At 36.8% G+C, this 16150-nt stretch overlaps 1 protein-coding gene across 6 annotated transcripts in view; it reads left to right on the top strand.

The window, feature by feature from the left end:
* Positions 1–16150, top strand: part of TCERG1 (transcription elongation regulator 1) — a 61130-nt gene that overhangs the window by 22171 nt on the left and 22809 nt on the right. For 5 of the 6 annotated variants that reach the window (XR_015714386.1, XM_016202916.2, XM_087816285.1 and 2 more), the window contains 6 exons: positions 463–551; positions 8161–8321; positions 9562–9618; positions 9768–9834; positions 12335–12470; positions 13285–13374. Coding sequence is in view for 5 of the 6 variants with exons in the window: in XM_016202916.2 (XP_016058402.1) it covers positions 463–551; positions 8161–8321; positions 9562–9618; positions 9768–9834; positions 12335–12470; positions 13285–13374 (600 nt within the window). In the remaining variant the exon portion in view is untranslated. Of the gene's footprint in view, positions 1–462; positions 552–8160; positions 8322–9561; positions 9619–9767; positions 9835–11206; positions 11282–12283; positions 12471–13284; positions 13375–16150 lie in introns of all 6 variants that reach the window. The other variant, XM_087816284.1, reaches the window with a different exon arrangement.

Raw genomic sequence — 16150 nt, 5'->3', positions numbered from 1 at the left:
TTATAAGTACAAATTCATATTTGGGGAATGGTCAGTATATTTCATCTGTCCTGGCATGGAGTGAGCTCCGTACAGCACTAAAAGAGCTCTGCTTTTTGGAAGCCTCTTTTATTCAATGAGGGAACAGTGGTAGTTGTGTTGTTAGTAAGGAAGTTAGCAAAAAAGGAGAAGTGACCTTAAACGAAGAGGTCTTTAATTTTGTATACTGTATTCCCCATTACTGCTCCTAAGCAGATAGTTAGTGAATCTGTAAGATAAGACCACCTGCTGTTGCCAGGGTCTGCTCTGGTGGAATTTGCCTCTGTCTAGAGGGCTATGATTTGGAACTTTCTACTCAGAGTCTCCCCTCCCTGTGCTAGCAACAGACCTTAATATTGTTTGCCCTTTGAGGTATTTGCAGTGATAACATTCTAGTACACTTTTACGATATTAATGAAATGGGAGTAATATCATTTCCTATAGGAGCCCAAAGAAGAGGAGATGACCGAAGAAGAAAAGGCTGCCCAGAAAGCAAAGCCAGTAGCTACTACCCCTATTCCTGGTACTCCGTGGTATGTACTTGGTTTAATTAGGAAGTATTTATTTGTTTGTTTATTTGCCATACTTTTTTGTTACATGGTTTATCCTGTAGAAAGAAAAAGTATATGTCAAGTATATATTTTAATCTACTGAATATATTGGTTTTTGTTTGTTGTATTTTGGGTGTTGAAACCTAAAACTCAGTTGTTGTGGTGTCTGCCTCCCATCATGGTGCTATGAATGTTTACTGTTCATAGGTATGGACTTGAACCAGTGAGATCCTGAATCTACTGTTTATTATTTAACATTTTAAAAGTTTGCTTTTGTGTATATACGTACATGTGATTACGTTTCTAGAACTGTGTAAAATTGTGTCTTTTTATCTAATTGTTGAATAGTCAGTCTACTTTTTTTTTTTTTGGTTTAGTTTCCCTTTTCTTTATCTCCCCACATCAGTGCTTTCTCTTCTGTTCCTGCTGCAGCTCATTTAACCCATATATAATCCACACACTGCAGCAAGTTGACTTATAATCTGTAGCTTCCCCTCCAACTTGTTTTTCTTGCTTTTCTGTCCTTGTTATAGAAAAAATAAACATGTTTGTTCTATAGAGTTCTACAGTCTGGATTTTATATTTGCATCTCCACGATACTGTTTATTAAGAGAGTCCTCCATTTCTGAATTTCCTACAAACTAGCAAGCAGATACTGAGATGTGATCAGATTCAGGTTTGATCCTTTGGCAAGACTAGTTCATAAGTGATGATGTACCTTCCCTTCAGTTTGCATCTAGGTGTTTCTTTGTTTGTGTGATGTTAGCAGTCATTGTGATTATTCGTTGCCTAGATCAGTGATTTTCAGCCAGGAGTAACTTTGCTGATTTCCCCCATCCCTCCTTGCCAGTGGATGTTTGGTAATGCCTGGAGACATTTTTACTTGTCGTAACTTGGAAGGTGTTAGTTAATAGCATCTAATATCTAGTGGGTAGAGGCCAAGGATACTTCTGAACATCCTACCATGCACAGGACAGCTCCCTACAAGAATGAGTTATTTGGCTCAAAATGTCAGTAGTGCTGAACTTGCAAAGCCTGGCCTAGATCCATTAAATAAATCTTTAAGGACTGAAAGTGGCGGTAATGTATTTCTATCATTTTTTCTATTTATTCACTGGAATACTTACGAGATACTTCCCCTTACTAACATTGGTTATTTAGAGGTACAGACTGCATGGGAAAGACAGAAAGGATATATACCAGTGTTCAGAAGAATTAGTTGGTTTGAATATTACAGATTCACAGATTTAAATATGTTTTATTTTTCTACCTGTTGCAGTTATTATCCTTAGTAATGTTCAGTTGTTTCATCTTTGGTTAGGTGAAGACTCTTCAGATTGACTCCTGTGGTTTTTTGTTTTGTCACACCCTGTCTTGGGTACCTTCCTTGCTTTCTGCTCTTATGCAGTGTTCTTGGCTTACCTCATGTGTCACCTGTCTCAGACCTAGGTTCACCTTTTCTCCAAGGAGCCCTGGCTTCTTTTTGTGGGAAGTGGCATCTATAAGCCTAGTGTGGGATCTAGAGATAGTTGTTACTTTACTGAATTAGTCATTATTTTGTGACCTCTTTGGTAGACACAGATGGAAGATACATTTATTTACTTATTTAATATGTTTTTATTGATTATTTTTAGGGAGAGAAAAGGAGGGAGAAAGAGAAACATACATCAGTGTGAGAGGGATACATCGACTGGTTGCCTCCAGTAGGTACCCTGACTGGGGACCAAATCCACAACCTGGGTTGGTTTGTTCTCTGATTAGGAAATTGAATTGGCAGCCCTCTGGTGCGCAGGATGAAGCTTAGCCAACTGAGCCACATTGGTCAGGGTGGAAGACACATACATTTAAAGATACAGTACATCATAAGTGTATGCCATTACTTTCATTCAGATGCACTATAAGATTTTTGCTAAAGCTTAACATCTATTTTAATTCTAATTACTCACTTGCTTTTCACACACAAGTCACAGAATAACAGTACCAACAGCGTCACTTAACTTATTACTGAAGACAGTTTAAGCTTTTTCTCTGTTATTTTTATGTTTAGGATATATTACTCTAGGGATATATAGTAAAATTGTGTTTTAAAGGCATTTGGAATAGTTGTTTTCTATATAGTTATTTCACCAATTTGATACACAGGCTCATTTACTTTTATTTTTATTTTTTTAAAATATATCTTTATTGATTTCAGAGAGAGGGAGAGGGAGAGAGAGAAACATCAGTGATGAGAGAGTCATTGATTGGCTGCCTCCTGCACGCCCCTGACCTGGGCATGTGCCCTGACCGGGAATCAAACCCCAATCGCCTGGATCCCAGGTCGATGCTCAACCGCTGAACCATGCCCGGCCAAGCGATACACAGGCTCATTTAAAAAATAATTATGCAAAATAGTTAGTTGGTTCCTAAGTCAAAGTAATGAAAACAGTCTGTATTCAAAAAAATATATTCCTAGGTTTCTGGATATATGGGAGACTTTTACATGTATTACAATTTCTCTTTTATCTGTTGATTTTTTTTTTATATACATAAATTGTATATTTTGATGAGGGCAAATTTATTGATCTTTTTATTTATAAGTTTCTAGGTTCTGTGTCTTTCTTAGAAGCATCCCCATTCCCTCTCCCACCCATCAAAAAGCAACTAGATGTTTTTAGTGCTATTACAGTCCATCTAAATACAGGTAGTCCCCACTTTTTGAAAGTTCATCTTATGCCACTTTGCTTTTAGGAAAGACCTACATTAGTACCTGTTTTCACTAACCGAAAGAAATCTGAACAGGATTTTTGTTTTTATGAAAAAAGGTGAAAAGCAAAAATAGTGGGGGTTTTTTGCAGCAAGTTCTTACAGAGGCAGGGTGCACCCCCAGCAGCTAGAGTGGCCCTGTCAAGCTCTTCCCAGGAGATACAGTCAGCATCTCAGCATCAAGCTGCCGTAGCTTTGAACTGTGTCTGTGAGCACCTGTACTTTAGCTATATTTGTTTTGTGCATCTGTTAGCATGCTGTGTCCTAAGGTATCAGAAAAGCCCAAGAGAGCTCATAAGGGTGTTACACTTCATGTAAAACTAGATGTAATTAAGTGTTTTGCTCATGGCATCTCTTGAGTTTTGGGTCTAGGAATGCTCAAAATTTTTTCCATAAAAATTATTGATAATTGCTTCTTTGTTTTACACAATTTCAGCTTACAAAAGGTTTCATAGGAACACTCTACTGTCAAATAGCAGGGGAAACTTGTATGTGAAAGATAACAATCACTTGACCCTATTACTTTCCAGGTTTTATCAGTGGATTGTACTATCAGTATGACTTTAATCCCTAGTTATTTGCTATTTCTTATAAAGTGGGTAAGTGCTAACTTGAAGCTAAACAGATTGTTCAGCTAAGGCAGGGTATGCCACTTCATTAGGAGAATCTAATTTTTATTAGTCTATCTCTTGATCTCTTCAAATGTTGCTCTTCAAGTTACTTTATTTCCCTTACCTATGTAGGGATTTTTTTTTTCTGGCATTTCATGGCATTGGTTTTACCTTTTTTTTTTTTTTTTTTTAAGTACGTCTTTATTGATTTCTGAGACAGGAAGGGAGCAGGAGAGAGAGATAGAAACATTAATGATGGGAGTCATTGATTGGCTGCCTCCTACACGCCCCCTACTGGGGATCGAGTCCACAACCGAGGCATGTGCCTTCACCGGGAATCAAACCTTGATCTTCTGTATCCTAGATCGATGCTCAACTGTTGAGCCACACTGGCCAGGCTAGTTTTACTTTTTTTTTTTAAAGGTTACAGACCAATTGTAATTTTTTTCCATTGCTTACTAAAATTGTATCACACTGCTTTAGTTTGCATTTACTTTTATAGTCGCATACAAAGTGTGGCCTGCCTGTGTTTGCCATGCTTTGTCTGTAGTCTGTGTTGGGTTTTAACTTATGAAAAATTCACCTTTGAACTTCTAGTCAGTTTTATATTTACTGAGAGTGGCAGAGTATTTATTTACTTTTATGCTGTTTCTATAGTTATTTTTCTTTCCAAAGCATTTTACTTTCAGTATTTTATTATGAAAAAATCGAAACGTACAGAAACATTGAAAGGATGTTTCTAGAACAGTGAACACTATATATTGACTACCCTGATTCTATATTTAATACTTTATATTTACTTTGTGACTTATCTGTCCATCATTAAATGCATCTGCCAGTCAGTCTTATTTTTTTGATACATTAAAAGTTGCGCATATCGGTACACTTCACCCCTAAGCACCTTATCATGCGTATTAACACATGGCAGTTTCGTGACACAAGAATTCTTTGTCCGTAGTTTTTCTATTAATTCTGAAGTGTCCTAACAGCTTCATACTCCATATTGACCACTAATACCATTGACACTGTTAGCATGCTTATTTATTTTGAAGCTCACATGAGTTAGAAGAGCATCTCCATCTTAAAGTAGTTACCATTGTTAGTATGGATCAAACTGCATGGAAAACTTAGACTTAGTTTTCTTCCCCAATAAAGTTAAACATCTAACAAAATGGCGTAAGTGTCTCAGGATGATTGTAATGGGAACTCTTGAAAAGAATTCTGCATTGAATATTTGGATGAAAGGGTATAACACTCGCCTCCCCCACCCCTGCTTTTAAAATGAAGGGCAAAGAGGAATCAAAATAAGGAGCATTTTGTATTCTTTAGAATCAGTAAGCCTTAGTTTTTGGTTATGTTTAATGACACACACACCAAAAAGTAGTTTATTTCCACAAAAGATTTTGGTTTAGTAGTCCATTATACATTTTCTCTTTTTATTTGTCATTGAGGCATAGTTGAAGTAAAATACACTGCACGTATTTCAAGTTTATTGCCACAATCAAGATAAACATTGATAATCAAGATAAGCGGTTGATCGTCGACCTAGGATCCAGGCGATCCAGGTTCGATTCCCGGTCAGGGCACATGCCCGGGTTGCGGGCTCAATCCCCAGTCGGGGGCATGCAGGAGGCAGCCGATCAATGACTCTCTCATCACTGATGCTTCTATCTCTCTCCCTCTCCTTTCCTCTCTCTGAAATCAGTAAAGATATGTTAAAAAAGATGATAAACATTTCTAGTATCCCCAAAAGTTTTCTTGTGTCCTTTTCCCTTTGTAGTCCTTCCTTCCCTCTTTCCCCATCCCTAAGCATCTCTCTGCTTTCTATTACAGATTACTTTGCATTGTATAGAATTTTATATCAGGAGTCATACAGTATATACTTTTTCTGCCCAGTTTCTTTTTAAAAATATGACAGCTTTATCAAGATAATTCTCACCCCATACAATTCATTCATTTAAAATGTACAACTTAATTTTTAATATATTCATAGAGTTGTGCAGCCATAACCATTATCAATTTTAGAATGTTTGCTTTACCCCAAAAGGAAACCCAATGCTCATTAACAGTTTCCATTTCCTGTGAACTCCCTCAGACCTAGGCTCTAGTCTGCTTTCTGTCTAGATTTGCTTATTCTGGACATTTCATATAATATGTGGCCTTCGTGACTGACTTGTGTGATTTCTTTCACTGAGCAATAATGATTTTGAGACTCATCCATGTTGTTGACTATATCAATAGCTTGTTCCTTTTTATTGCTGAGTAGCATGCCTTTGTTTGGATATGCCACAGTTTATCCATTCACCTATTGATGCATATGTGGGTTGTTTCCAATATTGAGCCCTTTCATGCCTAGATAGTTGCCTGTTCATAGTAGCCAAAAAGTGGATATAGCCCAAATTAATTACAGTTAAAACTGCTATGAACATTCTTGTATAAGTCTTTGTGTAGGTATATGATTTTGTTTTCTCTTAGGTAAATAACTGGGAATGCAGTGCCTGAATTATTTGGTTTGGTATATATGCTTAACTTCCTAAGAAACTGCCCAATTGCTTTCCAAAGTGGTCCTACCATTTTGAAATTTCCATCAGCAGTGTATGAGAGTTCCAGTTGCACCACCCTGTTTGGGGGTCACACATCTTTTTAATAGTTAGATCTTTACCCGATTTGCAGCTGCTTTTTTGGCCATTATGCCTTGAAACTTTTTCTGTTCACTGTCCTACTCTCCTTCTGGGATCCCAGTCCTGTGTGTGTGTGGCATTTTGGTGTAGTCCTGTAGGTTTCTGAGACTCTATTTATCCCCAGACAGTGTGCATTTGCCCTGGTCTTCAGATGGGGTAATTATTGATCTGCTTGCTGACTGATCGTTTCCTCTGTTATCACCATTCTGCTCTTCAGCCAATCCAGAGAAATTTAATTTCACTTCTGTTCATTTCTGTTTTTTTTTAAAAAAATATGTCTTTATTGATTTCAGAGAGAGGAAGGGAGAGGGAGAGAGACAGAGACATCAATGATGAGTCATTGATCGGCTGCCTCCTGCACGCCCCCTACTGGGGATGGAGCCCGCAACCAGGGCATGTGCCCTGACTGGGAATCGAACCTCGATCTCCTGGATCCTAGGTTGATGCTCAACCACTGAGCCACACCCAGCCAGGCTATTCTTATTCTCCTTTTTCTTTTACAGTTTCCACTTCTGTGCTGAGAATGCCTATCTTTTCACGCATTTCAAATTTGTTTTTCTTTATCTCGTGAAGCCTAATTATTATAATTGCTGCTTTAAAGTCTTTGATTATTTCAACCAGAGAGCTTTTGGTAATTTCTAGGTCACCTTGGGCTTGGCAGCTGTTGATTGACTTGATTGTCTGGCCTGAAAGACCTGGTTTCGATTGCAGTTTCAGCTGCCTGTGCTACTGCCTCATGCCACTGTGCGACCAGGGGCCACCCACAGGCAGAGGCTCGGGGGAAGAGCAATGGGAAGTTTATATCCTTGCAGCTGCTTCTCTAAATTTTGACTCCTCCATACTTCTGTCCTTTTTTTAAAAAAAAACTTTACAGTCCTCACATAATTGTTTTTTTCTGTTTTGTCTGAGTGTCTGGTTGTAATTAACAGGACCAGCGAGCTGTAGAGGGCTGCAGCGCCATAGCTGTATGTGCTGCTTACTTGTGGCCTCTTTTCCTGTCTTTGTCCACTGTGTTCTGCCCAGGGTTCTCCTGGGGAGAGGCGGAGGAGGCAGCCATGGTGAAGGGCTTCTCTTTATTTTTTATACCAAATATAATCAGATATAAAGGCTTCATAGAAAGTTGCATTTGAGTAATGCTAGTTTGGTAAGAAATATTAAAAAGTATGTAATAGGTTGGGTGCTATGGTATGTTGTTTAGCTTTAGAACTGCTTACTTGCATTATTGTTGCCATGAAACACATCCTTTGTGATAGTTTCAAATGTAGCATTCTCGATTTGAGTTTGCCAGACCAAGTGTCTGAGCATTTTAAACTGATCACAAATTGTTTTGCTTTTCCTGGTTTTCTCAATATATGAAACTGCTGTTTTAACCGTAGCCAGTCAGCTCTCTTCTGCTCTTAAAAGCCATGTTTGGTTCCCTATAAATAACTATTAGTAATATAGACGTGTCCTTCCCTTCACCACCACCATCCCTTTTGAAAGGATGGCGGTAAAAGATCTTGCTGTACAATGTGTTCCATAACGTAAGGTGCTTGTGCTTGAATCAATTCTTAGGTGTGTTGTTTGGACTGGTGACGAGCGGGTCTTCTTTTATAACCCTACCACCCGTCTTTCTATGTGGGACCGGCCTGATGATCTCATTGGAAGGGCAGATGTTGACAAAATTATTCAGGAGCCGCCTCATAAAAGAGGAATGGAAGAGCTGAGGAAGCTAAGTAAGTTTCAGTTGAGGAATTTATCCTCTAATGTTAACTTTCTTTTACTATTTCAGCAGGTGATGTGAGGCCATTTAGAAAAAATCTTTGTTTTCAAGGGACATAAGAAATTTGAGAAATGGAAATTAGATTGCTATGCTAGTTTGAGTTCAGTGATAGAGATAAAAAACAGAATTTGGGTTAAATTACTTTTTTGTAAGATATATATATATATATATATATATATATATGCATAGTTGTTTTCCATTTTGTCCATGTCAAGATTTCATTTAATGCAGGATGTGTTGGTGCCACTGATGCTGTTCCATATTTACTGGTAGTGCTAAAACAGACCTTCAGTGAGCCTTTTAGCACCTTTTGTGATAAGTAATATATTTTCTGAAATCAAAACTCTGTATTTTTAAAATATTTTATTGTTTACTAAAACTTTGCAAAATACAAAACCACAAGATTTTGTGAAAATACAGAAGCTTGTTATTAGTCTTGAAGTAGATGAAATTTGGGGAAGGTAAGCCTTATACATAACCCAGAATATAGAGGCATGTAAACCTTATGAAGAGATTGCCTTTCATCTACCTTGTGTCAGACAGCATTTCAGCATATATAATGAAGACAAATATTTGTAAATAATTTTCATGGCATCTATTTTATCGGTAGTTTGCTCTTGTATTGATGTAATTGTGTTTGTATAGAATCCCCCCATGTACTGTAGAAGCATGATAGATGAATCATTTAATACATACTTCAGATGAAGCAACCCCTAATATCTGTCATTTGTGATGATGGAGAAGTCTTCATGGATTGTATGTATGTGGTACTAACATTTTCTGCTTACAAGTGATTTCTAAATCAGTCAAACTATCCTATGTGGTGCTAAGAATACTAGACATCAGCTTTTCCCCCTACAGCAATATCTATTGTATAGCTGTGATATTGACAATACTTTATAACTGTAACCATAGTATTGAATCATGCCAAAAAAGTTCTTACGAGTCTGTTTTCAAATAGTCAGTCTATTTATTTGATAAGTATGTGCATCAGAGATCCATTTCAAATGAAGTGAATATTTAATGTAAAGGTGGGATTAATAGAGAAAGTATAGAATTACCATGCTTTGTTTTGTGTTTTATAAAGGAGTGCATGTTAGGGGATGGATATTTTATATAAACAGTAATTTTTTTAAAGAAGATTGTGTAATATATGCATATAACTATCATAATATTTGAAATACTTTTGCCAGGGCACCCAACTCCGACAATGCTGTCCATCCAAAAGTGGCAGTTCTCTATGAGTGCAAGTAAGTGAACTGTCAATTGCAGCTTCTTTGTAATAACTCTTAGAAAAAGTATTCTGGTAGTGGTTAGCAGAAGGACTCACACTTAAATATTTCAGTTGTTGCTTGCTTATTTGTATTCTGACAGAGGTTAATTAAATTTTACCTTACAGTTAAAGAAGAGCAAGAATTAATGGAAGAACTTAATGAAGATGAACCAGTTAAAGCCAAAAAACGGAAGTAAGTAATACAGTTTATGTAATTCAGTTAGATTATAGCTTTTAAAAGCTGATTAGGTCACAGTCAGTTCATGATTGGGGACAGGTAATGTGTATGTTGTTAGCAGACAGAAATGAATGCTGTCTTAAGCCTGATACTAAAAGGCTTTGCTTTAGAATGTAGAAATGGTGTCCCTTCTGTTGCTAGATTTGCAAAAGATTTGGTTATTCAAATACATATTATGAAGCCACATGACATTTTAGGAATTAGTTGATAAGTTATTTTCAGACATTCATTGGGCCTGTGTTTTATAGACAATACATTTCTTCCCTAAAATAGACCCCAACAGATAGCATTTCAGGAATATTATAAATACAGACACAGACTTCTCTCTCTTTTTACGTACTTGTCACTTCCCTAGTCCTGGAGTCTGGTCATTTTACCTAATGAAGAGCGAACCCATGAGCTTAGAAAGTGTTCTCAGAGAAAGAGGGTGCTATTAAGTGGAGTGCTTGGCCAGTGCTCTGGAGTTGGGTAAAATATGAATGTTACTAATTACGGGGTGGAAGGGTGGGCTCTAGGGTGTTTGTGTGTGTAAGGGGGTGGGGGGAAATGGGACCATTATTTAGTAGCAGAAAGGAAAGTTTGAAGGCATTAGGGACTGGTTTATCATAGCCCTTGTCTGAAAAGGACAGGTTGAATGCAGCCAAATTATGCCCCCGTCCCCCCAGTAACACGGCCCCTATCAAGGGCATGTTTTTTTAAAATGTCTTTATTGACAACGTTAAAGAAATTAAAGTATTAAAGAAAGTCACTCATAATCAACCATAGTAAGTTATTTTCATTTTTGCAGTTGACTTTTTAATTCTTCACCAAATGTATAAATATTTTTATTAGTTGTAATCAACTGATTTTGTGTTCTCTTTTTAAAAATCTAGAATAAGATATTTGTTTTCTTAGTTATTATAATGACTGTATTCGTTCTGTTGATGTACCATAATTTTGGATGTTCCTACAATGTTAAACTTTTAGGTTGTTTTTAATTGTTTGTTCTTGTAGACAACTCTGTAAGGTTTTTAACTGCTTTTATCAGGAGAATGTCAAAGAAGTCCTTTATGTGGATTGCCCGAGCTTCTCTATTTAGGTACAAAGCTAAAAGCCTCTTTTTCCTGGCTTAGTTTCTCTTTATTTCTTTTACTGAGATAGATAGTGATAGTTGTATTGTGACATTTTCATTCCGTGTAATTCTCTAAAGGTTATTTGTTTTTATTAGTTATATTTCTTGGATGTCTTTTAACTTTTTAACTATTTAAATAGTTCTTAAATAAATTATTATAAGAGGGTATATTGTTTGGCAAATTGCTTTTACCTGTTTGTTTTGTGCATATCGTAGGTCACAGACTATCTCGCTAAGTTCCTGCAGGTCACGGATTATGTCTTCTGTTAGAGCTTTTGATTCATTCCCCAAGTTGTTAATTACCTCTCCTTTACCTTATTTGAGGGTTAGCCTTAGTTTCATTTAGTCTCCTTGGCTACCTTCACTTTGGAATTTTCTGATGTTCTGTTTTCCCTATTCCCTTAAGTTTATGTAGGAAATCTGAACCATTATTTTTATACTTAGTAGATCATATTTAAGAAGGATGATCTGCTCAAACACACCCAGCTATGATTGAATTACTTAATTTTTTTTTAATTATTCACATGAATGGGCTTTCTTCATAGTGTAGATGTTTGAGAGGTGACTCAATTTCATGTTCACAATCTCCCTTAAGTACCATGCAGCAGCAGGGTTGCCCTTAGCCCTGAGGTGCATTTTTTGAGGAACGAGAATTAGTTTAGTCATTGATGAACAGTTCTAATTCCACCTAACTACTCCTGGGCCTATGTTGCTCTCTGGGACCTGTTCTTCAACTTAAATCTCAACTTATCACCCAGAAAGTGAGTAAAAAAAAAGTCAGGTAGGTAAGGTATATATATCTCACATATCCACTTGGCCAAGTTTGCAGATATTTTAATTTTATTTTCAAAATAAATATTTGAGACTACTAAGACTTAATACCAATTTTTATTAGAGTTAAAAATACTTTATGCATTTATAATATAAAACATTTTAGAAAATACTGTTTTTCCTATAGCATTTCAAGAACTAAAAATTATATTCTGTACTGTTTAATTCTAACACGTAGAGTTTGACTGCAATGTGAGATAAGTGTTTTTTTGTGTGTGTCTTTTTTTTAAGTAAGGTAGTTCATTTTGTATATCACCTACTGTCAGGGAGAGTGAAAGTATGTACTTTTTCTTACAATGTAGCCATTGTAACATTGGAAGCTTATTGTAACTTTATTATTAAAGTGAAAGTTGCCTGTCCTTTAGAGTTCATTTGATACCCTCAGTATAATTTGTTTTTGCCAAAAATATGCTGCTCACTAGTGAGTCTTGAATATTCTATTTATTTTAAGATTTTAGTAAGATTTCTTACTAATATTTTGTCAGTTGATGCCTTATCTTTTATTTTTTATAGGAGAGACGATAATAAAGACATTGATTCAGACAAAGAAGCTGCAATGGAAGCTGAAATTAAAGCTGCCCGAGAAAGGGCCATTGTCCCTCTGGAGGCCCGAATGAAGCAGTTCAAGGACATGCTGCTAGAGAGAGGGGTCAGAAAACAATCTTTGGGGGAGATATTTCTGTTTTGTATAAGTAATATAAATATGTCTTGCTAAAAGGTCAAATCTAAGGTTAGTGCTTATGTTGTGGGGTGGGGATAAGGGAAGCCTATCAGATTACTGTATCTTTTCAAACAGCCATTTTCTTGGCTCATTATATACTGTTTAACTTAATGCCATTTACTGTCCTTTTAAGTACAAATAACATTTAACATTTATTGGGTCATTAAATCTTGGTGAGTAATGTAAGAGGAGTATTAATGTTGCAGAGTGGCTGACTGCTCGGGGTAGGTAAGGCGTATGCAATGCTTCCTTGACTGTCTCCACAGTGGCTTTTGGTAAAGGAGAGCTGGCACTTTATGACCTTACTAGTAATGAAGCTTAATTGAGAAGGGATTCCTTTTGGTTATATTTACAGACGTGTTTGAATAAGTAAAATTGTGCAATTTTAAACCACAGCATTGTTCACAAGATTGGAGCAAATACGAGAAAGCAAAATACAGATCTTCAAGGCTTTTTCTGATGTACTGATTTTAAAATGTCACACAGTAGTGGTTATGTTAATGAGTAATTAGGTGTGTGTTATTTCTATATAATATAGAAATGTTCAGAGCCAATTAGTGTGGAAATTTGCTTTTGCTCACCTCCCACTGCTTGTCATTTATTAGTGATGGAAACTTCAGGATGATTTTTATTATGTCTCCTTTTTAAGCAGATGTCCTGTAGATTTCAAGCAAAATTATATGACCTTTATGTTTTTAAAGCCAACTTAATTATGAAGGGCAATACATTTTTTATGTTAAAGGTGTCTGCATTTTCGACGTGGGAGAAGGAGTTGCACAAGATAGTTTTTGATCCTCGGTACTTACTTCTCAACCCTAAAGAGCGGAAACAGGTAAAAGGAAAATAACATTATTTAAGAAACGTGTGTCACGTGCCAGTGTAAGTTTAAATTGTAAGGACTAAAGTATCTCTTTTCTTTTCCAACACAGTACTTTAAACACAGTCTCATATCTTAGAGCACAGTCAGCCTTCCCGTGTGGACGCTTCTGCCTCAGGACTTGCGTATTTTTGCCCTTATGGACGCAGCTTTGCCTCATGAACATTTTATCCTTATGCCTCGTACACACTGAGGTTATATCTAAGAAGGTTTCAAAATTCATTTTCAATGCATTTATTAAGTTTTTTATTACACAGATGATGCGATTTGGAGTAGGAAAATAGCCAAGTATAGACGAATAAAAAGGGAAAAAAGAGCACTTACAGTTCAAACCAACAGATAGAGCCAGCACCGAGCACTTTGGTGTAGAGCCTTCCTGACCGTTTTGTATCAGTGCATCTGTGCTGTGGATAGAAAATTCTTGAAGGCATGGTTATGTCTCTCACACACTCCACACAAAGTCCACATCTGAGTGTCATCTCTTAAAATGTCTTTTCGCCATAGACTTAGAGAAATGATGGACACTTACGGTTTTCCGCTGATCTAGAGTTGCTTTGTTGCCATTTATTACCATGATGATTCAGTAACACATATCATCGTGTGGTGATTGCTTCTTCCTCTAAAGCATTGCACACTTCCGATTTGTATAATTTCTGAATTACCTGGATTACCCCAACACTGATCTCTCTAAAACGATGAGGATATTGAATCACTTGCTATAGTGCTGTTGAGCTACAAGATTTCATTTGGTAGCAGTAGTGCCATCTTCCATATTTATAATTTAATGGTTGGAATAATTCCGTACAGTTTGTGTCATTCTGCATGTAGGTCTAATTGTAGACTTCTTATGAGAAGAGGAAATTTACAGTGTGCCAGACATATATGTTAGTACTTGTAATAGAAAGAAATGACTTTCCAAATATATCTGCATCATCTGCATTTCAAGCACAGTAGTCTTAAAAAATACACACCAAAAACACAAACGATTAGTGTGTGATGGACTCAGTCTAACCTGAGTTATGGCTCTATCAGAACCTTAATTCTTAAATTCGTAAATCAACCTTAATTATTTACCTGTCCTCACTGTATACTTCAAGTCTATCAGGAAATCCACCTCCAAAAACTTCTCTAAATCTAACCCACTCACACCCTATTCCAAGCCACCATGATCAGCTTTCGTTGTCTGTGTAGCCCCCAGTTGCTCTTGCTGTCTTCCATTTTTGCTCCTCCAAAGTGAAGTTCTTTTTCCACACAGTAGCCAGACTAATTTTGAAGTTTAAGTTACAAAATAAGGCAGTGCTCTTTTGCTTAAAATCTGTTCGGTGCTTCCATTTTGTTTTGGATAAAATGAAACTATTATGGCCTGTAGGCTTGTACATACACTTATGCCTGTATACTTTTTGAAGCTCTTTTCTTAAATTTATTAATTCTAGCCACATTGGCCTTTTTATGCCTTGAACAGGCCAGTCAGGCACATTCTGCTACCTTCTGTTTCCTCTGCCTGGAATGTTTTTCCTTCTAACCTGTCTCTTTGCTTCTTTACTACCTTCATAGCTTTCATAGTTCCTATTGTCTAAAATTATCTTACCATCTGTCTCTTCCTTCTGCAGAATATACATTTTGTGAGGGGAGGAGCTTTGTCTTGTGCATTGCTCTAAGTAGTTCCTAGAACAATGCTTAATCTAAATATCCTTGAAGACCTCAAAATTTTTATGACTTAAGAATATTTATGGCGCCCGGCCGGGCGTGGCTCAGCGGTTGAGCGTCGACCTGGGATCCAGGCGATCCGGGTTCGATTCCCGGTCAGGGCACATGCCTGGGTTGTGGGCTCGATCAGTGTCTCTCTCATCATTGATGTTTCTATCTCTCTCCCTCTCCTTTCCTTTCTCTGAAATCAATAAAGATATATTTAAAATATATATATATATATATATATGGCACTGAGTGTTACAGTTTCTGACTGAGTGAAATTACAAATACATATTCTCAAGTTTGGAAACATTTTGTAAGTTGATGGTGTTGCCTTTTTACTAGAGTTACACTTAAAAACAAAAAAGTATTAAGCGTTATTCTATTTTTTTTAATCACTTGAGGGTATGTTTTATCAATTCTAGAGAGGATGGGAGAGATAAAGAGAGAAACATAGATGTGAGAGAGAAACTTCGGTTGCTTCCCCTGCAGGCCCCGACTGGAGGTTGAACCCGCAACCCAGGCACGTGCCCCGACTGGGACTCGAACCCACAACCTTCTCGTGCACAGGATGATGCTCCAACCAACTGAGCCACCGGCCAGGGCCAGCATTATTCTATTTTAGATAAAAACTCTACTTAGAATTCTTTTCTTACAAGTGGATTGTAAGAAATGAGAAAGAAGTTAACATTTGAGTTTAATATGTATACTTTTCAGTACTTTGTGTGACGTATTCTCTTGGGAGTATAAAATCAAGGAGAAGCCAGTTAAGTGCTAGATTACATACTTGCATTTGATGACTTCATATCTGAAATTTGCGCTTTGATTTTAAAAAATTAGCAGTGTCATTGGAAATGCCTCGGTAAACTACTGTCTCTCAGGTTTGCCCTTTTTTAGTTACCTGTAGACATACATTTACATCATCATAAAGGATGTTTGCATAGTTGTTACCGTAAGATTTAATTTACGATTTTCCTTATTTAATCTTTTTTCATAGAATTTATTGGGGTAACATTGGCTCACAAAACCATACAGGTTTCAT

Source organism: Miniopterus natalensis, chromosome 4, assembly GCF_054644295.1.
Source record: "Miniopterus natalensis isolate mMinNat1 chromosome 4, mMinNat1.hap1, whole genome shotgun sequence".
Taxonomy (NCBI): domain Eukaryota; kingdom Metazoa; phylum Chordata; class Mammalia; order Chiroptera; family Miniopteridae; genus Miniopterus; species Miniopterus natalensis.
This window is presented reverse-complemented; position numbering and strand designations above follow the sequence as displayed.